The sequence below is a fragment of the Xenopus laevis genome, chromosome 9_10L (assembly GCF_017654675.1).
Source record: "Xenopus laevis strain J_2021 chromosome 9_10L, Xenopus_laevis_v10.1, whole genome shotgun sequence".
In the NCBI taxonomy this organism is placed as follows: domain Eukaryota; kingdom Metazoa; phylum Chordata; class Amphibia; order Anura; family Pipidae; genus Xenopus; species Xenopus laevis.
Window position 1 is genome coordinate 75,978,885 of NC_054387.1, and position 24,563 is coordinate 76,003,447.

General features: G+C 40.6%; 1 protein-coding gene across 9 annotated transcripts in view; it reads left to right on the plus strand.

The window, feature by feature from the left end:
- The window catches only part of dync1i2.L (dynein, cytoplasmic 1, intermediate chain 2 L homeolog), a 49,105-nt gene extending 28,749 nt beyond the window's left edge, over window positions 1–20,356 (plus strand). For all 9 annotated transcript variants that reach the window (XM_018235893.2, XM_018235898.2, XM_018235894.2 and 6 more), the window contains 11 exons: window positions 10,230–10,319; window positions 11,380–11,542; window positions 11,626–11,725; window positions 13,391–13,516; window positions 15,419–15,565; window positions 16,080–16,193; window positions 17,273–17,406; window positions 18,133–18,277; window positions 18,507–18,647; window positions 18,780–18,905; window positions 19,700–20,356. In XM_018235893.2, the coding sequence (XP_018091382.1) occupies window positions 10,230–10,319; window positions 11,380–11,542; window positions 11,626–11,725; window positions 13,391–13,516; window positions 15,419–15,565; window positions 16,080–16,193; window positions 17,273–17,406; window positions 18,133–18,277; window positions 18,507–18,647; window positions 18,780–18,905; window positions 19,700–19,813 (1,400 nt within the window). In that variant the 3' untranslated portion in view covers window positions 19,814–20,356. The remainder of the gene's footprint in view (window positions 1–10,229; window positions 10,320–11,379; window positions 11,543–11,625; window positions 11,726–13,390; window positions 13,517–15,418; window positions 15,566–16,079; window positions 16,194–17,272; window positions 17,407–18,132; window positions 18,278–18,506; window positions 18,648–18,779; window positions 18,906–19,699) is intronic.
- Window positions 20,357–24,563: the final 4,207 nt, after the last annotated feature.

Sequence of the window (24,563 nt, forward strand, 5' to 3'; positions counted from 1 at the left end):
AAGACCTAAATCGTTACCGCTCTAGAGTAGACTTGCATCTGTTAGGGCTTCTCTCCATAGTTTTCGCCTAGTGATGCTAGCATTCCTACTCCTGCACATGTGGATTTCAGCTGGTTCAGAGGTCAACTTTGACCGATAGTGACTATATGGGGGGGAATCCAGGGGCTGCACAATACAGCTACAAGCAATCAAGCTGCTTCAATTACACTTTCCTTGAAAAACACATGAGGCAGAAGATTTATATCTGGAAACCCAGGAGAAGCTCCAAGGTCTCTACCAGTATGGCATTTTGTTCTCTCTCTCTCTTTGACTACCTCCTTGATGTGCGCGATTCTTTAATTTCCTGTCTTTGGAATGGGAGGCTATCTCGCATAAAAAAAGAACAGGCACTGATTTTAAAGGGCTACAGTAGTGCACAGTGTTCTCTTCAATAGCCTGAAAGTCCTACCTACAACCAGCTGCCGGTTGGTCATGGAAGACTTCGTTTCTGTAGTGAGATCTTCCTTTAGAAGTTCTTTATGTGGAAGAGACCTTTCTAGTTGAGCTGACTTTCTCCCCACCCCTCTCCAAACCAGTGCAGGCTTCATCTGGGTCCTGCTATACAGAATAAGTACTCTTCAAGCTGAAGGAAAAACAAGCTATAAAATAAAAGTTAATGTCACATATGACATGATTCACACATTATGTATGTATGTATTCATTTGCTTTTAAAAGCTGTTGAAATCTGAAGAGATAAAATCACCTTATGTTGAGGTTCGTCGACAGCTCTCAAGAATTGCTGCGTGAAAGCGCCAGAACCCCGTGATATAAATGAACATAAATTTTTTTTTTCTTCTTCTTTTATCCTTTAAATCCATCTGTAAATAAGTGTTTGACAGGCACAAGAAATCATCCTTCAAGGAATAAGGGAGGAGAGTTGATTAGTGCTGGAAATATATAAATGGGCCTCTTTCTATAAAAGACAAGAATATTTATACCACAACCATAGAGCACTGCTAAAAGCTGCTGTGCGACGGTGTTTGCAAAATCCCTTTTATTTATACCCTGCAGGAATATAATAGTAATAATGTTTCTTTTTATAATGCTTGTCTGTCAGTAGGGTTGAAACGATTCACAGTTACCAGCAAGTTCTTCAAGCTTGCAGAGCAAACAAACATAATATAAATAAACATTAAATAGTAATAAAATTCTCAGTAACCCCTTAACAAGTGGCATTGTTACATATACCATATACAAGTGCTGATAGATAAGGCTTGGAGTCTGTTTTTGTGACTTTTCCGATTGTATAGGCATGCCAGTGGGAGTTGTAAGTAATAAACAGGATAAGGAAGCAACTGACACAACCCTGCTCAGTGTAGAGTAGGGATGCACCTTAGAATTCGGCCAAATCCCTGAATTAGGCCGAATCATAATTTGCATATGCAAATTAGATGTGGGAAGGATTCGGCCAAATCCTGCTGAAAAAGGCCGAATCCTGGATTCTGTGCATCCCTAGTGTAGAGATCACTTCACGGGACCGCGACTGATGGGCTTATTGGCATTTAAGTTTATGGATGCACCAAATCTATACTTTTTGGATTCATCCCAATACTGTTTACTTCACAAAAGATTTAGTTGGTTCATGAACTGAATCTTAACACTAATTTGCATATTTACACCATACACAGGGTAGCCTCCCACCATTCTACCAATCAGCCCACTGGCTAAACGTACAAAAGAGGGGCCACACAAGGTCTAGCCACTTTTCAGCTGCAACTCCTCTTCTCTTTATTATCTGCTATCTGCTATTATCCGATTGTATAGGCATGCCAGTGGGAGTTGTAAGTAATAAACAGGATAAGGAAGCAACTGACACAACCCTGCTCAGTGTAGAGTAGGGATGCACCTTAGAATTCGGCCAAATCCCTGAATTAGGCCGAATCATAATTTGCATATGCAAATTAGATGTGGGAAGGATTCGGCCAAATCCTGCTGAAAAAGGCCGAATCCTGGATTCTGTGCATCCCTAGTGTAGAGATCACTTCACGGGACCGCGACTGATGGGCTTATTGGCATTTAAGTTTATGGATGCACCAAATCTATACTTTTTGGATTCATCCCAATACTGTTTACTTCACAAAAGATTTAGTTGGTTCATGAACTGAATCTTAACACTAATTTGCATATTTACACCATACACAGGGTAGCCTCCCACCATTCTACCAATCAGCCCACTGGCTAAACGTACAAAAGAGGGGCCACACAAGGTCTAGCCACTTTTCAGCTGCAACTCCTCTTCTCTTTATTATCTGCTAATGCACTATGTACTGGCCAACATGACCAATTGGCAGAGAAAATTTTTATGAAGCCAAATATGTTTATACAGGACATGGAATTCCGAGATGAGTTCTAATATCTTATTTTTACAGTGTGGTTTCAGTGAGTCATGTTTTACTTACATCACTGAACGCTGATACTGACTGATTACCTCACTAAGCACTATTTATAAGGACATAATTTACAGGTTATTCATGGTTCTTCTGTATTCTAAGGATATAAGGAGTCACCAAGGAGTTCCATGACAATTTAAAGGTACAAGGCTGCAGGTCAGATGTTTATAAGAGGTTATGGAATGCCAATTTTGAACTGGCTTCTAATTCCCTCTTATGTAACGTAGAAGGGACACAGTTCCTTAAAATAGTCCTGAGAGTCATATACTAACTAAGCATCACTAAACATCATTTAAGAACTGCTCTTTTCTAGGTATAATATTTTACATGTTATTCATAGTTTTTCTGATTTATATGCTTCTTGCCTTACAAGACATGGTGGAACCCTACTGAGATGCAGTTTGCGCAGGCTGGGGAAATAATTATGATCGAAAGTATTTGGCGAGCACAGCAGGAGGAAGTGCAAGGAAGTACAATTGTTGTTCCTGACCTGTACAATGGCAAATTATGATTACCCATATGTCTGTGAGCATTACATGTTATTTGTTTCATAATTAGACTGCTTTGTAGTCCACCATTACTGTCCTTTCAATGCGAATACTGTTGAACTGCAACTCCTAGCACCCCACTGACAGATGAAGGCAGTAGCAGATGCCGGGAGTTCTGGTTTACCAACCGCCTGATGGGGTCGCAACTTTACTGCAACATTGCTATAGGCATTTTCTTCTGATCTGTGACCTTTATTGACATGAATGTATCTTGTAATGGAAGCATCCTGTTAATTGAAATACATTACGCATTTGTTTTCCTGAACAAATGTAAATTCAGATTGTGAAGTGCTGGCGCTTAAATGCATAAAGAATAGGTTATCAGAGGGTTTTGCCTGCCTGCATATTCCTGACAAGCGGGCGTACCATAAATATCCATATTTTAGTGTCCTTGTTTATGCATGCAACATGTCGCCCCCCCCCCCATCCTCCGCATTCTCATTTGGCCATGCCCAAAATCTCGGTAAAATCCTGCTAGAAATGTTGATATGAAGACACCTTGAGCTTAACAAAAGACACCCATTTCACAGCTGATTTCACTTTGATTAACCTGCTCGGTGGCGAGAGATTATTCAGACAACTGGGATTCTGCTCTATAGTGTTATTGCCAGCTGCAGCCCAATTTACAGAACTGTTCTTTTCTTTCCATCTCAACCAAAATACATCACAATTTTGATGTTATCGCAAAGTAAAAATTCCCCGCTTCATTAAACCAGGTTTTAGCTTCCATTGACAAGGTTTGTCATTTCCCAAGGAAACGGGCATTCTTACCATTCTTTGTGTAACCTACGATCTCCTGTCAGGCTAAGCATGGAGTTAGCCACTTAGCCAACGGCAATGAATATTCATTCGCGGGCCTGATTTGACTTGCAATGGTCCCTGTCTACAAGAAGTCCATGTTAAGTGAAATTCCTTTATTTGGGTGTATAGGGAATACTTGCATTAACATGGGATTTGTTTAATCGCAGCAGTCTGAATTTTAAACATTGTAAAAGCAGCCATATTGCTTGCCTCAGCTAAGCTTCATAGATATTAAGGCCCCCTCCCCAAATGGGTAAATATTGAGGGGATTGTATTTGTAATGGTCTTTCTGGCCACCAGAAAGCTGTAGAGTTTCTCCAGTTTCCTCCCAAACCCCAAAAAACATACAGGAAGGCTCACTGGCTTCTGATAAAATTTACCTTAGTTTGTGTAAAATGGGCAGCAGGTTGAATGTCCCCCCATGGGGGTTTCTGGCTTCTGTACTGCAGGGGGGCCCTCTTCCAATTCCTCATCTTAAATTGACGTGATACCTACAGTTTTGCAGTACATTGCTGTACATTTTACATCATCTGCTTCCCTGGAAATTAATTTCAATTACATTTTATTAATTTTTTTTAAAAAAATGTAATTCCCAAATCACATCCCAATATATATATATATAATATATATATATATATATATATATATATATATATATATATATATATATATATATATATATATATATATATATATATATATATATATATATATATATACACATAAAAAAGGTCCGCACTCTCAGGTCTTAAAAAAATAAATAAAAATGTTTATTGACTAAAGGACTAACGTTTCGGCCTTTCTTTGAGATGGAGCGCCAAGAATAAACTTTCACTTGGCTTTTGAGATACGAAGTCCTTGGAGTGCGGTTTGTTTGTTTTCTGCTATACTAATGTGTTGACCGGCACCCAGGCATTTTGAGGACAGTTCAGAGTGCACCAGTTGTATGGGATATATATATATATATATATATATATATATATATATATATATAGCGGAGGTGCAATGAGGGTGTGATCACAAAATACATATAGACAAATACAAGAGTCCTCTGCACTCTGTATTTGTGTGTGTGTATATATATATATATATATATATATATAATATATATATATATATATATATATATATATATATATAATTTATAATTTTTTAATTTAAGGCATTCATTTAACTTGATCATTCTGAATAATTCTTGCAACTGAGACATAAACATGCCCCCCCCCCCAGAAGCACTGTATTCAAATATATTTGTGCTGAATGGTGAAAATACTTCCGCAGCTTTGTCCCCATCGTTTGCTCCTTCTCACCCCATCACTGCCACAATTTCTGTCTTCTCTGAGAAGCCCCCAAGCACAAAAAGGCCAGCTTTGTAAAGAGGCGTCCGTTTGATAGTGAGCACAGATCTGTACATATTCCCTGAAACGCGTCTTCCCCTTTGCACCACCGCCTCCTCAGCAGGGTCACTGAGATCACTAGCTTTTCTTGAAATGGCCATTTTCACTGGCAGGTGCATTATACCCTGTATTTTCAGATTGTTTTTCCATTTTGAATGCTTGGCAGGTTGATTGCTCGGGCTGCATTGACTGAGAAAGGGCTGACAAATGCGGTTGGGCCGGCTGAAAAGACAGTGATTACTGTTTTCCTTTGTGGCTGATTGAGGCCCTTGAAAGGAAAGATTTTAACCTTCACCATTTGGTTCAAAAGTATGAGCATATATTGAAATCATTCATGCCATTTATCCGAGTTCTGTAAACTTGTCAGAACACACACATCACTCAATTTCAGGTAATGTCGGACTGGCACGTGTCAGTACCATTGGGCTTAAGCACCCGTCTGTCATTAAAAAAAAAAACATTAAACCAGGGTTCCTCCCTTAAATTCTGTATCCCTACTAGTGCTTTCTAGGCATTTACAATCCCAAAGTCTAACCAATGCTTTAGCAGGGTGGCCATTCCTATATATTTAAGCTGCAAGGAAAATAGATTTATATACCCGGCACACAATTGTGTTTTCCTTTGGTTAAACCTTCTTGTAGAACCTCGGATTAAATTTTTGACCTGTTTAAAAGTGGGTGACCTGTGCCCTCAGTGCAGACCCCTAGCTATGTGTGTGGCTTAGCAGCTGGTTAAAGATTTTGTATCATTGTTGTGTTGCAGGGGGCACAGGCTTGTCTGTGGGGACCGCCTGCCGTGCCAGTAATTGCACATTCTTACCAATGGGGAAAGCCATGATTGGAAGCAGCCAAGCAGAAAAATGCTATGCCATCCCATGGCCACCTCCATAGCAGAAAGAGACAATCTCCAGCACTACCATCTGGTTGCTGCTATCTTGTCAGCTGGCCTGGCTGCTTGGGACCAGGGCTTTGCAGCTGCTCTCGGTCTATTGACCACTTTTTTTTTTGTTTTTTGCTTTCCTTCCACCCCCCATCATTGCTTTGGGTAACTTTGAACATGGGTCAGAGACATAACTAAGCAAACACGAGCCCCTGTTGAATAGCTGCTCATTACCAGAGATAAAGCACCTTCTATTCTCCTGCTGTCTGACCAATAAGTCCATACAGTGGGAGGCAAGGAGAGGGGAAAAAGCGCAATAGGAAATGCTTCATCTGCATTAAAGCAAGTCTTTATTATCCCTTCCCCGTTTACTCCAGTTGGGTATATAGTGATTATGCAAAGCAGTTGTCACATCATCCTACCAAGCAGAGTCTCCCGGCATGGAGTAATAGTCTTTTACATTATTCATGGAAATTAGGAAATACATTTCGGTTTTAAAATCTCATTGTCAGGCATGATACTGTGTGCCAAACGAGACTTGCATCCAGGATGACAGCGGATAAAAATGCACCCTAACCTATTGTGCTGAGTTAGACTCTGTCTCAGAAAGCTAATGAAAGACATCCTTTGTGCCGAGCACTAGGCCCTTATTAATGGAATGAGCTTCAGCCCTGTTTTGCAGGCCACTCCATTCTGACATGTATTTATTCCCCAGTGTTACTCTGACATTGTTTTGCCCATAAATATTCAGCGCGTATTGTTTTGTTTGCTTTTGTATAATAATAACACGGGGCAAAATACATTTATTTTTCAGTCATTTGCATTGGGGGCTTCCAGCTCTGCCTGTGTTTTACTGTAGTTTACACCGTGCAGCTGTTTGGCACAATTGTATGTAATACCCTTGGGCTCAGAACCGATTATTAGATATCTGAACCACCATTTTGCATGTAAAGCACCCTGTTTAAAATTCCTAATAGCATTCTGATATGAGAACAAAACAGGTCTTTAGAAATGTAGACAAGACCTTACATGTTAATTGGTCAAAGATTTGTTTTTAAAGTCGTCATCTGTTCTTCTTTAGTGAAATTAAATTGTCCCTTTCCTTTGTCTTGTTAGAAGCAAGAATTGTGGGATCAGTGGCCTCTCTAATACTTCCAAATCTGGGGGTTCAGCTGAACTCCTGCTGTATTTTGTTTACTAAACATCAACATAAACTTACTACACCACTAGTCTAATAAAACAAATGATCTATGTTTCAAAGTTGGCCGCAGCCCGCAGGGGGTCATTATCGTCTAACTATGTTAAACATCTTTGCAAGACCAAGACGACGCACGTGCTCAGTGTGGTCTGGGCTTCTGTTGGAAGGGTTCAGCTTAGGGATCATCATAAATTATCAAAACAGCACAAGTCAAACATTTTCTGCCATAGAAGTCTATACAGCAAGACTGATTTATAATCAGAATATGCAGACTGCGCTGGGTCTGCGGGTACAAATCTCTACACGGTCACTGGCTGCTCTACAGGGAAACAAACAAAGCTGTTTAAGGTCAGGCAAGTAAGGTGGGTGGATCCCCTGCAGTTTGAAAGTATAATTGTTTTCCTGCAGAGCAGTTAGGGACCGTCTGAAGTTTCCTATCTGCAGCTGTCAGAGCAAGTAAAACAAAGGGGGAATTTCACTGCATACAGTCAAGTTTCTTATTAAAACGGTAGATATTTTTTGATTAAAGATTTTTTTTTTTTAGATAGATTTACTTTTCATTAAAGAAAGTAAAAATGGGATTTTATTTTTTTGAGTTTACATCCCCATTAAAGGGGCTCTTCCCGCCATTTTTTGTGCTACGTCGATCGTTCATTTAGTCGATAGGAAAGGTTAGACCAGGTCAGCTAATGATAATATCTCTGCATGTATTGCTTATCTGAAACGGTCATTACCATTTGTCGGACGTAACTTTTGTACGATTGCAGTCTGTCAATTAATGGCCCAAGTATAGTGTGATTTCTCCTTTTTTACTTTTTTTTTTTTTTTTAGCTGAATGGTTAGTGGTAGGTCAGAAGATTGCAAGGCATAATTGTTCGTTGGATTAGGAGATACGGGGGCAAATTCACTAAGCGCCTAACGCTAGTGTTGGGCATTTTCGTTACTTCACCGATTCACCGGGCCCGATTCAACGGGCACTGGCGTAACTTCGCTAATTTTACTTCGCACCCTCACGCCTAGCAAAGTTGCGCAACGGACGTAACTACGCAAATTCACTAACGCGCGCATTGTTCTTAACGCTACCTTTTACTCTAGACTTCCTTCGCCACCTCAGACCAGGTGAAGCGCAATAGAGTAGATAGGGATTGCTTCAAAAAAAGTTACAATTTTTTCTAAGTCCCAAAAAACGCTGGCGTTTTTTCTTTATTATGGGTGATAGGCTGAAAAAGATCGAAAAATGTTTTGGGGCTCCCCTCCTTCCCCCCTACATTTCCTTACTCATGGCACCTTAACTATACAGTGGGCACATGTGTAGGGCAAAATAAAAATTTTATTTGATGTTTTGAAGGTTTCCCAGGCTTGTGTAGTGCTGCTACGAATACTTCCATTGAAATCTGAATTTGGCGCCGTATGCAAATTAACCATCGCTAGCGTAACTTCGCTTTGCTTGGCGAATCAACGATAGCGCAACTTCACAACCTTGCGCTACCCTTGAGCGCAACTTCGGATTTTAGTGAATTTGCGTAGCGCTGGCGAAAATATGCCTGGCGAAGTTCGGCCTGGCGGAGCGCAACTACGAATCTTAGTGAATGTCCCACACGGTATCTCTGCACGTCTGTGTCCATCTTACAGATACCCAACACTGTACTTAGATTTTATTGCACTATTTCTGCTTTATTGTGTACAGTGTATGGGCAGATAAGCATCCATGTGTTTTACAGGGGTTTCCATTGTCTTTATCAGATATTTGGACTTGGTCAGCTGAATCTTTTGTGATTTTTTTTTTTTTTTTTTTTTTTTTTTTTTGTGCATTTCTCTTCACATCTAAAGGGAGACTTGAGGCAAAAATGCAATAGCTAGAGGACTCCAAAACACTAGAAGTTTTCTACTTCGCACAAATGTCATAAATGAACCAAATTTGATTAGGGGAGTTTCTTGATCTTTATTTATCTATGATGCTCAAGGAATATAAGGATTTCCCTTCCACTGTGGATTTGTTGAGGTGCCTGGATCCATGTTTCTGCCATGAATATTTCCACATGTCTACCAGTAGTTGTAATTTTCTATTCGTCCCATATGTGCTGAACGTTTGCAAAAATGCTGAAATGATTTCTTTGATCAAGTATTCGGTACACTTATTAGGAAGCCTCCCGTGACTGCTCGTTTCCTCATGGCGTCCTTCATTCTTATTTAAAACTCCTTGAGTAGCTCCATTGTCTTTTGATTGCCGCAACATTCGTGCAGCTGTTTTCACTGATTAGAACTGGCAGGGAAACATCCTTTTTTTTTTTTAACTCCAGTGTAATATTTCAATCTGCTGAATATATTTACATTGCAGCTTTAGAAATGCCTCCTTTGCATTAATATGGCACTCATACAGGAATGGTGCTTGTTTTATCCCTTTGAACTAGTATTGTCTATTGATACATGCTGGAAAAATAGGAATCGGTAATATTTTGCCATGATTTGGTAGTCTTCATGTTTGAAGGTTTTTTTTAATCTTAAGCAAACATGTCCTGCCCCCCCAATAAAGGTACCGATTGTATCACTGAAAGAAGAATAAAACCCCTTTATACAACTTAGTTCCCTGCAGAGGCCTTCCTCCTGAACTGCACCACCTATGCACCCAGTTAGGGCCCACTCCTCCATAACCCGTATTAAAAGGCAGAGCAGCACAGCAGGGTTGGTAGTCTCCATCCTTGGACAATTGACTTTCTCTCCCTGACTGCATGTGCATTTGAAATCAGGACAATATTGACTGCAACTTCTTATGGTCCTGGCCAGCAGAGATAAAAAGTAACCACTTATCATGAGATACAGGAGAAGCAGGCCATATGGGGGCACATGGGTGTTAAAAAGCGAGCTTGTTCTTTTTGAAATGCTACGTAAAAGTCTTGTTTCACCACTAAATTTGTATCTATTAGGATAAGAGCAGGAGCGACTGCCATTTAACAAAAAATTACCCTTTTTCCCCCAGGTGATGAAGATGAAGAGGAAACTGTTGCACCCAAAGCAGTAACTGTTCAAGAAGAAGACAAACCTGAGAAGAAAGAGGAAAACACTGAAGGTCTGCACACCTCTATGTAACTCTTATCTTTTATGCTTTAGAATGTAAGTTATTCCCGTGGCTTGTATAGATCCACTATGTGGCCAAAAATATCCAGACGCCTGCCTGTCCAGCATCTCATTCCAAGGTGTATAATTATGAATTTGCTCATCTCTTTGCTGCTATAACAGCCTCTATGCAATTTTGGCAAAGCTTTTCATTAGATGTTATAGTGCAGTGATCCCCAACCAGTAGTTTGTGAGTAACATGTTGCTCTCCAACCCCTTGAATGTTGCTCCCAGTGGCCTCAAAACAGGAGCTTATTTTTGAATTCCTGGCTGAGACAAGTTTTGGTTGTATAAAAACCAGGTGTACTGCCAAACAGAGCCTCAATGTAGATTGACAATCCACATAGGAGCTACCAAATGGCCAATCACAGCACTTATTTGGCACCCCAAGAACATTTTTCATGCTTGTGTTGGTCTCCAACTTATTTTACTTCTGAATGTTGCTCAGGGGTACAAAAGGTTGGGGATCCCTGCTGTTATAGAGTATTAGTATGGTTGGGCACTAATATTGGGGATCAGGCATGACTTGTAGTCTGCATTCTAATTCATCCCACAGGTTCAAATTCATCCAAGTTGGGCTGAGGTCAGGTTCAATTTCTTACACACTCCCATATCAGCAAATCCACTCACTTTGTGCTGAAACAAGAAAGAGCTTTCCCCAGACTATTGCCACAAAGTTGGCATGGAATAATCAGGAATGTCATTGTATGCTGTAGGCTTAAGGTTTGTTTTAATGGAACCAGGGGTCTGAGAGGAAACCATAAAAAACCACTCCAGACCATTATTCTTCCTCTACTAAACCGGAAGCATTGCACATTAAAGCAGGTAGCATTCTTCTGGTATTTAAAGTATATTTGGATTAGCGTTCAATGCCTCTTACAGTCTCCATTAAAACAGGCTGCCCAGCCTGGTGCCCCTCGTATACACCACGTGGGCCTGAGTCTTAATTAAACAATGACCAAGGATATGCCACATAATACTATGATTTACATAATTGACGTTTTTGGCTTCAGCTCCACCTCATGAGCTCACAGAAGAGGAGAAGCAACAGATCCTTCATTCGGAGGAGTTTGTAAGTTTTTTCGACCACAGCACAAGAATTTTGGAGCGGGCCCTTTCAGAACAGATCAACATTTTCTTTGATTACAGCGGCCGGGACCTGGAGGAGAAAGAGGGGTTAGTTATTTGCAGCAATTCCAGTAGGTTTTGGCAGTTCTTATCTATCCTTTTATATTAAAAATTATATTTTTTGTTTCTAGAGAAATACAAGCAGGTGCAAAGTTGTCCTTTAACAGACAGTTCTTTGATGAGCGTTGGTCAAAGCATCGTGTTGTCAGCTGCTTGGACTGGTCCTCTCAGGTATGACATCTCATTCTGAAAATGTTTTATTTCGGCCCAGTGCAGAACCTGCCAGTGACATACTTACATAAACTTTTTTCTGGAAACCTTTTAATAATGGAATTATTGACTCTCAAATTTAAAACCATTTGGGCGTTTGAGGTCTAACAGGCATCACCACCTTCACAAAAGAGACCTTCTTAGCTAGATATTCCAGTTCCACCCCCCCCCCCTCCAACTCATGTCATGTAATTGAAACCAAAAGTGGATTTATTTTGGGGTCGTGTTTAAGGTTGTTTTGTTTCTTCCTAGGCAAAGAGAACCATTACAGTAGTGTGTCTGTGGCGTTGTTGCTTTTACATTTCTCCATCTGTATTTATATGTGACCGTTTTAGACCAGGGGGGGAATATAAAGTTAATGTCAATCATTGCCTAATTTGCCGTTTAGCTCATGGATGGCATGGATAATTCGAACCCACAACTCTCATTATCTGGCTGAGGATTCTGGGAGACAGATCAAAACAGCTGTAACATGAATTAGCCGTGTGATTCCCTGTACAGAAATGCTGGATATAAACAGAACATTTCCTTCTATACTGCTTTGTGGCTTGTGGGTATGAGTTTTTAGACAAATCAGTCTCTCCTTAGGGAAAAGTAACGCACAGTGACTGCATAGAGATAAAAAGCTGCCCAGCCTAATTATGTCAGCCGTAACATGGAACTCATACGCAAACACATTGATAGTCTGAGAGAGTTTAGACTCCGGTTAGTTGTGTTTTTGCTCTTAAGTGTATCTTCCCTTGAGACATTCAGCGTAAGGTTTTAGCCAACTGTTTTGCCTGGAGATTGAGAATGTAACCGCATAATTATGATTTAAAATTTCCTCTGTTTATAAAATAAAAATTCTAGTAGCAGAGGCATGTCATTCCTGACCGGCTTGGTTTGTTTGCTGCTTAACCCATAGAGCTTGGATAGAACAAGCATAATCCTTGGTTTGTCTCTGATTTATGGAAAAGAGTCTCAATTAAAGGGCAACAGAATCCTCACAACCATTTCTTAAGTGCAGTAACATTGAATACTCGTGCTGGGACGCCATGAAACCATCGTTTTTTTTTTATTCACTGAAACCCAAAGGGAATTCCAAACCCAAAGGGATTTCCAAACCTAAAGGGATTTCCAAACCTAGTATATTTAATTTTGGCTGGATGGGAATGGGGACCATGACATGGCGTAGCACCCATGGATTTAAATCCTGCTACATTTCCCGCAATGATCATCAACTGCCTCTTTTACTCTCCCCAGTGACTTACTGCATGTGTATCGAACAAGGTTTTCCAAGGAAGAACACCCCCACAGAAACCTAAACTCGCACTTAAGCCCTTAGGGAGAGCAAGTGACGTGGCAGCTGTGACCCATGTGGCTCATTCTGATGTCTGGGAGCCACCTGTGATCAGCTTCTTGTATTTATACGCTGTACAGACGATGCCCATTTCACTGCTCAACTTAGCAGCCTTAGGCAAACGGTTGCAATGTATTCAGGGCTGTCAAGTCCATCCTATTTGATTGAAAACTGCACGATTCCCTTACAATGTGTTACTGGCAACTAGTACCAAATCAATGCATCAGTACGTACAGCCATAGGCAATATGATCCATTCTGGTCACTCTTCTTTCTTTCTTCTGACAGTACCCGGAATTGCTTGTTGCTTCTTATAACAACAACGAGGATGCCCCTCATGAACCTGATGGCGTGGCTCTCGTGTGGAACATGAAATATAAGAAAACTACCCCGGAGTATGTGTTTCACTGCCAGGTACGTTAGGAAAAATCTGATCCCCCTCCATGACAATTATGCTAATAATCTGGAAGCCTGCCTTTGTAGCCCAAATAACAGAACTATTCCATTATTCCCATTGAAATCACATTTATGTGTGCACACAGATGTTGACTGAGCTCTTCATCAGTTATGGGGGAGGGCTAGGCAGTGGGGTGGGGGATATAGTTATCATTTTGGACTTGCAGAGATCATTTGTAAGCTTAGTATGTGCCAGAAATCCTCGTGCTGCATCCCCTCTGACTTAAAAGCAAGCCCTCCATTTCCCCAAAGAGGTTGACTCTCCGTGGTTTCACATGCCAGACAAGGAGTTTGGGGCCATTAAACGAGGAGAGGTTGGCCGGAGGAAATTGGAACAGACTTGTTTAAGTGAAAACACATGCTCACAATGGGATGTAAATTCTAAACCAAGAGAATACTTTGAATGTGTTTGCCAACAAGCGAGCGACTTCTCTTTTCCGAACGTCAAACTTTGCAGAGTTTATTTTGATGGATTAAATGTAGCGTGTAATCCGATGCTGTCAGATTACTGTCAAGTACGAGTCTCAAAGACTGACAAATGTTAATTTTGCTGAAAAAAAGAGATCGGACCGATTACAAACTATGACGAAACCCCTCAGAAATGGTTTCAAACTTTAGTTGGTTGAAAGTGCAAGGAGATTTTGCCATAAGAGATTGTGTTTCTGTGCCACAGCCTCTTTCAGAAAGGAACACAGATACTTTGCCTGAAATCATGTCAAGGAAACCGACTTGAACATGATGTAGTGTTAGTGTTTTATTCAGAGTTTTCCACTAATCTTTGTTTGTGAAATGGTGTCCCATGCATCCTTTTCAGCATCATCACCCATCATCTTACCTCCGTATTTATCTCCCATTCCTTGTCTACAGTTTATGTATACGAGAGTCTCAATCTCCACCTCAATTCAGTTGCAGATAGAATGTTTTTGCCATTTTGCCCTTTAAAGAACGCCATAATTACCTTCTCAATATTGCCTGAGATGCATAGCTTGCATTGTAGTGCCCTGGGGTGTCCCAAGACGGGTGCATTGAGGGTCCCTTAGTGAGTCTAGTGGCTTCCAGTGGAACCCTGACAGACTTGCTCATGCTTTACAATAAACCTACAATTTGCTTGACTTTAGAGATGGGGAAGATTTATCAAAGGCCAAGGTTGGAGATTTGAGATTAATAAGGCTAATGCCAGTGAACAGTGTTTTCCCTGATGTTGTTCTAGTTTTCATGATCCTGAATCTTCCCAATTAATTCTAAATCAAACTCGATTGCATGGGAATTAGATTTTTAAGTTTTTTTGTTTTTTTTTCAAAAATGTGAGTACAACGCTATGTCACCTGACCCTTCAAATAAGTGGAGACTGCATGGAATTCTGGGATTTAAGAAGCCCTAAACATTTCAGCATGACTTCTTCGACTGGACTTGATTGACATTACACCACTCAAGATTTTTCTTAAATACAGTGAGAATCAATGACATCATGAAAAAAAATTAACATTTTCTACATCATCGCAGTCCCCATATCATCATCATCATCAGCATGCCACTTCCTCCTGCTATAAGTCTGACCGTTGGGCAAGTGTAAGAATACCGAGTAGCAAGGACGGCACATGGCTGCTGAAGTGGTCATTTTTTTGGGGGTCTGCAGAGGCCTCTATTATGGGTTTACAAATTGGACAAAGAACCACTTATTTGGCAACCTGACCAGACGTGGCAGCCAGAGTATGACTAGCTCCTAGCTATGGAGGAGATATAAATCAGACCATAGCAGATTAGCCAGCTCTACCAGTAAGCACTGTGCCATACTAAACTTTGATAGGGTTGGAATGCCATTAACTTTATGCTAATATCTCTCGTGTCTTTTCTCTTTAGTCTGCGGTAATGTCTGCTGCATTTGCAAGATTTCATCCCAACCTCGTCGTAGGGGGAACCTACTCTGGGCAAATTGTTCTGTGGGACAATCGAAGCAACAAGCGGACCCCTGTTCAGAGGACTCCCCTTTCAGCTGCAGCTCACACAGTAAGAAGGATCCTCTCGAGCAGGTCGTTAGTGTACCAATGAGAGTCCTAGATTCCAGTGCATTGTCATTTTGAAACTGTATAAAATGGGGAATGGGTTCAGCTTACATGCAGTCTATATAATATGAATGAAACTATGGCAGCGTAGATATTCTTCTGTGCTAGTTACACCAGTACAGCTCAGTGTAAGTGTAAAGGGGCCCTTTAAGGTTCATGGCACTTGTTGTCCGCCACTACTATATATCGTAAAAGTGGAGCCCCCCCATTGCTGCTCCTTTTGCATGAGCCATTTTGCTTTTCCATGTTAAAACATTACAAATAAGGAGAAGACATTTGTGTTTTGTCTGCCGCTATTTTTCACCAGATTAGCAGTGGTCAAAACACCTTGAGTGCCAAAGGCTGAACATCACCTTTTAATAAAAATATCCTTTATACTTTCATGAAGAAGCCCTAGCAATAGGTTTTTTTTTTTGTGCTGATGATCGTAATAAGTGATTGTGCCTTTTTTTTTTAAGCATCCTGTGTATTGTGTGAATGTGGTTGGCACCCAGAATGCCCACAATTTGATTAGCATCTCTACAGATGGCAAGATCTGTTCTTGGAGCCTGGACATGCTTTCTCAGCCACAGGTATGTGTATATAATAGCATGGCTTCCTTCTGTTAGCCTGTGTATATCAAACCAGTCTTTTATAATTAAATGACAATGAAACCCATTTATATAAGGTCCGCCCACCAACATTTGCCAAGAGCATGAACAGTTAAAGCAGATCTGGTCCTGACTTAAACTGAGCATGCTTCTGGTCAACCATCTGGGGAAAAGATGTTAGCCAAAGTTAGCAGCGGCAAACCTTCTCTGCTGGTTTGCATATAAAGGAGAACTATCATGAAAATGAAAATTTAATATAAGCTTCAGCACACTGAAGTAAGAAACGTTTTCTACAATCAATTAAAAATTCTGCATTGTTTCGGAAATCAACTTTATAGTCCGTCTCTCTCTCTCTCAGCATCTGTTTCTCCTCATTCTGTCTTCATTCAGGAGTTGGGTGTCAGATGAATGATCCAATATATCTTATAGGGTGGCTCCCTTTCCTAGCAGATGTATTAGAGCTCACTCAAATAACTGATTCCAGTACAAACAAAATCTAACAAAATATTTGCCTTTTGCACAAATCCTGCATGTATAGAGAGCTGGTGCTTTTAATAGAGTGAACTAATACATCTTATAGGCAAAAGGAGCCCCCCTATAAGATATATTGGATCAATCATCTGACACCCAACTCCTGAATGAAGACAGAATGTAGAGAAACAGATGCTGAGAGAGGAATAATGAAGATAAACTGAATTTTTAATTGATTGTATTTATAAAGTTTCTTATTTCAGTATGATGAAGCTAATCTAAATTTTTCATTTTTGCGATAGTTCCCCTTTAATTAACAGGTGGGCAAAAAGGGCAGTGCTGGGGGGTTGACTTTAGTGTGGTTCAGGAAGAAGATCTTCCTGAAAGTGTTTCTACCATATATAACTGGGGTTCCTTTAAATGTACCTTGTGTAACCATGTACAGGAATGTCTGGCCCTTTAACTGTAACTTGAATTCATCTCCCCCTTCCATTTGCAAGTATAATACTTGGGCGCATTGTAATGAATGTGACTGAGAGACAGAGTGTGGCTAAAAGATTTTCATCCTTCCTCCTCCTCCTTCTCTGCAGGACAGCATGGAGTTGGTTCACAAGCAGTCCAAGGCAGTCGCTGTCACCTGTATGTCCTTCCCAGTGGGAGATGTCAACAACTTTGTGGTGGGAAGCGAGGAAGGTTCAGTGTACACAGCATGCCGCCACGGCAGGTACAATGAAAACCCCAATCCCTTTCTGTGTGATTCACGCAGCTGACAGGGAAGATGCTTCCCTAATGGCACTTAGCAAGACATATTGCAAGAACTTTGCAATCAAATATTAGATGGAAATTGCCCCATTAAGGGGGGACGAAAAAAGAACGGCATGATCTGCTTTGTGTACAAAATGTATCTTACTTTCCTTGTGCATTGTTCTGGGGACTTTTTTGTTTTCCCACCAAACGTTAAAAGCCGAGCACAAAGCCTGTGTATGCCTTTCATGGCTCGTCTCTGTGTATAGCGCATTAGCGGTGATGGCAAGTTATTTCTGGCGAGTTTGCTGTTCCTATTAATGTAATGGCACAAAGTTTGTAGGGAAACACAGTATATCCAAAGTACTCGTTGTGTTTGATCAAAGCCATTAGTGAAGTGAATGTAACTTGTAGCAGGGCCCCAGCATGGATGCAAATAGACTGCCAAGCTTGCTTCTCAATGGAATATAAAGGTCTGTAAAGATCAAATACAGGTTTATACAACTTGGAATTTAGGGCACAATTTAAAGCATGCAAAGAAAAAAAAATCTATAATCTTAGTTGTTCACTTTTCATGAGTATATTTTACTTGCTTTAAGGTTTATATATGTTCTGACCTATTGCTTTACCTGCTAATTACTTTCCTCTCACACACTGAGAATGTTTAATGTTATCGGTCTTACTGTGTTGCTCTTTGTTTCTACAGCAAAGCTGGTATCAGTGAAATGTTTGAAGGCCACCAAGGACCAATCACAGGAATACATTGCCATTCTGCTGTTGGAGCTGTCGACTTTTCTCATTTGTTTATAACGTCTTCTTTTGATTGGACAGTGAAACTTTGGACAACTAAGGTAGATTCTTCCAACCTTCATTCAGGTGCCAAATCCATTCCAGATCAGCCATAGTCCATGCTGGGGTCTAAATGATTCACGGCTCCCTACATACATATAGGCTGAAAATAAAATATAAAGTAGGGTCTGTTGCTACTGAGGTTATGACCAGCACAGATGTAACCTTTAAACTGAATTCTGTCACTATTTTGATGAACTGAATTTAACTCTGTTTCATCTCTGTCTCCAGAATAATAAGCCTCTCTATTCATTTGAAGACAACTCTGATTATGTCTATGATGTTATGTGGTCTCCTACTCATCCTGCCCTTTTTGCTTGTGTCGATGGAGTGGGGAGACTTGACCTGTGGAATCTAAATAATGACACAGAGGTGAGTGAGTTTGTCATGATCCCCTAAACACCAACGTTCAGTGCTGGGCCTATTCAATTCTGCTGAACTGTATTAGTACAATAGACATATTTGCTGCTGTTTGGTAACATCTACGTTGTATTGTCCTTATAGGTGCCCACAGCCAGCATTACGGTCGATGGAAACCCGGCCCTAAATCGTGTGCGATGGACTCACTCTGGGAGAGAGATTGCGGTTGGAAATTCAGAAGGAGAAATCTTTATCTATGATGTGGGAGAGGTAAGTTGTTTAGAAAGTTACCTGATTTGGGATCTCCTTTACCCTTCAGCTTTAATGTATTGGGAGTAAAAGCTAATGCTTCCAAACAACATACTCTACCAATTGGTTTTGTTCTTTCACCGCAAAAGAAAACTGTTAATAGCAAGGGACAGACGATTCACACACCCAACCCTAACCTGACACTTGACACACACCCAACCCTATACATACTGTACATACATACATACATACATACATACATACATACATACATACATACATACATACATACATACATAGATACATACATGTATATATAATAACCCACACCCAACCCTAACTCGGGGTGCTCGTATATAAAAAGGAGCGCATCCAGACAGAAGTGGGGCAGTAGAAGGCCGTGGGCGGAGGCTAAAGTTCAGCCTGTCCCTGGCACATAAATGTGTAGCACATCACTAAGGCTTTCCGTAATGATTACATTTCATCTCTAAAACCAGTGACCATATTGGAAAGATGCTTAGAATCAAATTTTCTTTGATAAGGCAAAATCTTATTTTTGTGGTTTGCATCCTCTTTAAAGACAGGTGCTCAATTGCAGCAGTGTAGTGGCCTATATGATCCAATTAGATCTCTTTGCTTCCCGGCAGTATACTGATCATTACTAATTGCTGATTCGTTACTATGGGTAACTGCCTGTGCAATTTAGCACCTATTACTGTACTGGTACCAATTGTTCAAATAATGTTAGAGACCCACCCAAACTTGCTATGGATTTCTTTTATTATAATTTTATATGATCTGATTTATTCTAATAGCAAACTGCAGTACCTCGAAGTGACGAGTGGACCCGTTTTGCCAGAACCCTTGCTGAGATCAATGCCAACAGGGCCGACGCTGAGGAGGAAGCCGCAAACCGTATACCTGGTTGAAGTCATGGACGCAACACCAAAAATACCAGCCTTTCCCTAATATTATCCTGCAGGGCGCTAGCATGTAACTAATCTAAAGATAATTTAAGAAGAAATGTGGATTTGATCTGTGGACTCCAACACTTTATAAACCTCATTGTAAACAAATGCAGTGTCTTTTTTTTTTCTCTCTTATTTATGTACGTACTTAAGTCTGTGGCCTATGGCTCCTGTGTACAAGTACAATGTGGCCTGGCACCCAATCCTTCCTCTATGTAAATCTCTGCTTTGGGAGGAACTATTGTGTCCTCCCACTTTTTACAAACCGGTTAACTTACTAATACAAATCTTATTTTTTGTAATGAAATCACATCTCCTCAGGGTAGAACGGTCGCATTAGATCCCATTGCAAATAAGATTGCGGATTTTTCTGTCTTCTTTGCGATCTATACCTGCATGCAACTGCCATTTTCTGTAGTCACATTAAACCACTTATTGGCTTTTTTTGTTAAGCGACAGCATTGCTAGACTGACATTTTATTAAAAGTAAACTTTTTAACTGAACATTTTAAACCCAGTCCAGTGGTCCATTTATTGTGTCCAGTGTATTCCGAATTTGTGTGTACATGTGTGAACCAAACCCTTGGGGCTGACTTCATTGTGTGTGCAGACAGTGTCCCCAGCATCTCCACATGTTCAAACATAATAGTATCACCACCGAGGCATCGGGATTTCTAATTCTTGGGCACAAGATGACAGTTTGCTAAGTGAGCTGTACCATGGGGGGGTCCAATGCCTTTGACCTGCCCAGTCCTGCTCCAGTTGTGGAAAGACCCACCTCTTTCTTAATAGTCTGGGCCCCCTTTTGTTATCAGGCCCCTAACAGGACTCATGGCTGTCTCACCCAGATGGAGTCCCTGACAGCCAGTAGGAACAGCACCAGCAGGTCATACCATATCACTAGGGTGATACCATCAGTGCAACTTTTCAGTGGTTGAAACGGTCAATACTTTACTTTTGATTACTTATATTTCTGCCATCAGTTTTGTACCAAGGTGGCAAAAACAGCTATAACATCTTGTTCAAAGGAATATTTTTTTTTAAGGGACAGTCGACCTTAAATTTAGGAAGACAATTCTCAAATAATTTTCTTTTTTTCTCTTAACTATTCAACTTTTTAGCTTGGCTATCCTGTGTCTATGGTTCCTCGTGTTCTAGCAAGCATGCAGTGGTTTAGAAGTCATAATGGAAGATAAATAGAATAATATGCTGCCTGGACTCTTTGGTGAACTCGAATCTCACATTGTGACAAATCTGCCCCTAAGTCTAAACTTGCTGAGTAATCTTGAAAATGTTTTCCCTCTTCAGTGTGTGTTATTGATTTCCCCCAATCTTTCATAAGTTTCCCCACTCATCCAAGGATCTTGTACAACTGGGTGGTAGGAAACCACTCAAGAGCGGGGAAGGAGTCCGCAAGGTGCTATAGACTTATCACTAATAGATTGTACTGTATATTATGACCTGGATGTATAAAATCTTCCTAGATGCATTGTAATGGCGTTGCTTTTGCGATTGGACAATACAATTGGACAAAAATCACCATTGGCTCTCCCCCTACCTCAATATATTAGAGCATATGAAAGTAGTTTTGTTCCATTGAAGGGGAGATTCCATTTTTACACAGACTGTTGCTATAGAGATATATATATATATATAATTAATGATGGCCGACTCGCTCAAAGTCATCCATAGTGTACCCTTGATTCATTTACAATTCCAGAATATATCATTTATACAAGGGCTAACTTTTTTTTTTTAACAAAAACAGGGGGGGGGGAATGGAGGTTCTGACTCTGGTATAGCAACTTGCAGGTAAAACTGATGCCATACGCTCGCATATATATTATTATAGAAAGGCAAGGAATATGCGTTTTAATGGTCGGCAACAAAGGTTATACAAGCACTTTAATTGAAACCCCAAAGAAGCCGGTTAGAGTTTTATTGAACAATATGCAGGCCATTAAGGTAAAGCAATCCAGTCTTTAGCATTCCATTAGGAGAATGTCACACAGAGCCTGGATCACATAATCAGAGCTGTGCCTTCAGGAGGTAAAGCCTTAGTGAATAGCTGAGCAGAGCTTTACCTTCAGGCGTCCAAAAGCCTCCAGCACCACAACAATCCCTTTCTTTCCAGACCCAGATCACGCTGTTCAGTTTGCCATTCGCCTCGCGTGTTGTCTTTCCTTTCACTTCATTATTCCTACTTAAATCTTGTAATTTAATGGCCAGCAAACAACGGAAGTGGCCTCATTGTATTAGCAGTTTATGTTGCTTGCAAAAATAAAAAGCTAAAGCTAAAAACAGATCTGGTCTCCTGTAGTGTATACAGCACATATACTGCCCACTAAATGTTCATTATATTCAATTCAATCACTGCTCTCTATAATACCTGCTTAATATGATCACACAACTAACATGAAAAGAATTGATCCCTGGCCAATATTACAGTGTAACATTTTGGCACGCAAGAAATGGGGAGATCACATGACTTGCTCAAGGTCACAAGAAATTGACACAATAAAACCAAGACCTCCCCAAATTACTAACTTCAAGGAGAACTAAAGCCTAAAAAAATGCTGTATTTTATATACTGAAGTTACTTTACCAGGCCAGAAGTCATATAACAGTAATGATGCAGGGTTTCAAAATTGTCAATAGTAACCCCCCCCCCAAACTTCTTATGTTGTTAGGCCATCCTTTGTGTGTCAGTGGCACTGCACATGCTCAGTGGGCTCCTGGCTGCTGTTGAAGAACCGAGCTTAGGGGTTGTGGGAAATCAGCAGCAGAAAAGTTTTATATGTCATAGAAACGTTTGCTACAGGACTGCCATGTAATGTATATTAATAACTAATCAGCCTTATATTGTGACATTTATATTCAATGTGTACTGTATATTGTGAGTGGGTCCCTAAGCTCAGTAAGTGACAGCAGCACAGAGCATGTGCAGAAAAGATAAGGAGCTACTGGGGCATCTTTGGAGACACAGATCTTTACGGCTAAAGGCTACAGTGGGCTAGTAACGGGCAGCAACATATACAAAGGAATAAATGTAAAATATTCTGTGTTGGTGCAACGTGACTATATTGGTTCATGAGATAAAGCTGGCTTTTCTTCTGTCATTCTCAGAGCCAAAGTATCCCATCTCCTGTGACATTCCTTCATTTCAATGTAACAACAATAGAATTTTTTTTTTCTAGCGTCTCTTTTATCCATCTGTTTGGCATGAAACAATTCCATCTGCTTTGAGCTCAGAATTCACAGATAATGGAAGCGTCTGTAAGTGATCAGGCAGTTATTTATCAAAATTGTCTTTCTTCTATTTCCCCCGGATGAAACCGCTCTTTCAGGATTCCACCCCAGAGACAGCTGATTGAATTCCGCTCAAGCAAATATGTGAAGTCCCTCGGAAATGAAAGGCAATCCACAGACTCCCGTTATTTTATTACTTCTGCTAGGCCTTGGATCCCAGCAGGAATTCATTCCCTAATGGAGCTGACGGGGAATGGCAAGGAGCAGCGGAGTTGGATGCACAAGATAACGCAGGTCACTGGGGAAGATCATTCCTATACTCTCAATGAGTTCTCCTTGGCTGATTGGGCTTAAAGGTTATTAATGCAATGTGCTTTGGAGAAAGACTCATAGTTATACATCCAATTATGTAAAGATCTGATGAAAACAATTGCTGTAATGATGATGTGCTCATAATGTCAAATATAATTACTCTCAGAACGTAAAGTCCCAGCATGTTCCTAATCAAGGTAAATGGGGCTTGCACAAGCTGGGACATACGAGGGCTTCAATAGTTAAACAAAGCAACGGTACTATATTGTTATTCTAGAAATCCATCCTATCGAGAGAGTTCAACTGGTTAAGATCGATGGCTGAAACTGGGTTTGGGGAGAGATTTGACCATTTTTGGACTGGATAAGCAGTACTACACAGGTTGGGGCCTCTAGAAGATTAGGGCAAGTAGTCTCCAGTACAAAAGAGAATAGAGTTCATACTCTCATGCCCATATTGAATATTTCTCAGCAGATATACTACAGGAAGATGGTCAGTTTGGTGCCTCTTCCAATTGGAGTTAGAGCCCTGCAGCAGGATGGGTTCCAGTGGGAAAATCCCGGTGTAAAGTGCACTGCATGTTGTCTTGAGTAGAGTGTTTGCAGGATATGAATACATTTAACTGTGGTACTGGGCTACTGTAAATTTAGCATCACTTCTTTCCTTTCTTCAACCCCTTCCTTGTGCTCCTCGGTGACATCACTCCTTTGGCTTCTGGTAAGAAGTGGTAACAGGTCTGATTGTGGATAACATGGCTGCTGCATTGGTTCTGAGCTGTAACTATGGGTCAGGTCCATTCTACGTGGAATGCACTGCAAAATCCAGCCCACTTCCTTATTATCACAGGCACACAGACTGCTAGTGGGGTCCCAACATGATCAACCAAATGATTTGATTGATAATTCCCTCTGAGATAATATTTGATAAAGGACAATAGGTGGACTCGGCGTGAGGGTGCAACCTCCTTTGTACCCCCTATTTTATATACCAGTGATGGTAGGCAGGATTCTCATTGCAACATCCTCTTGTATCCACTTTAGAGCTCAATGGGGAGTGCAATGAAAGGGGTTTTGTGGTGGATTTCTGCTCCATTTAAGAGGGCTGCAGGGCTTCTATCAGTATAGAAAATAAATGTACAAGACTCCAGCGC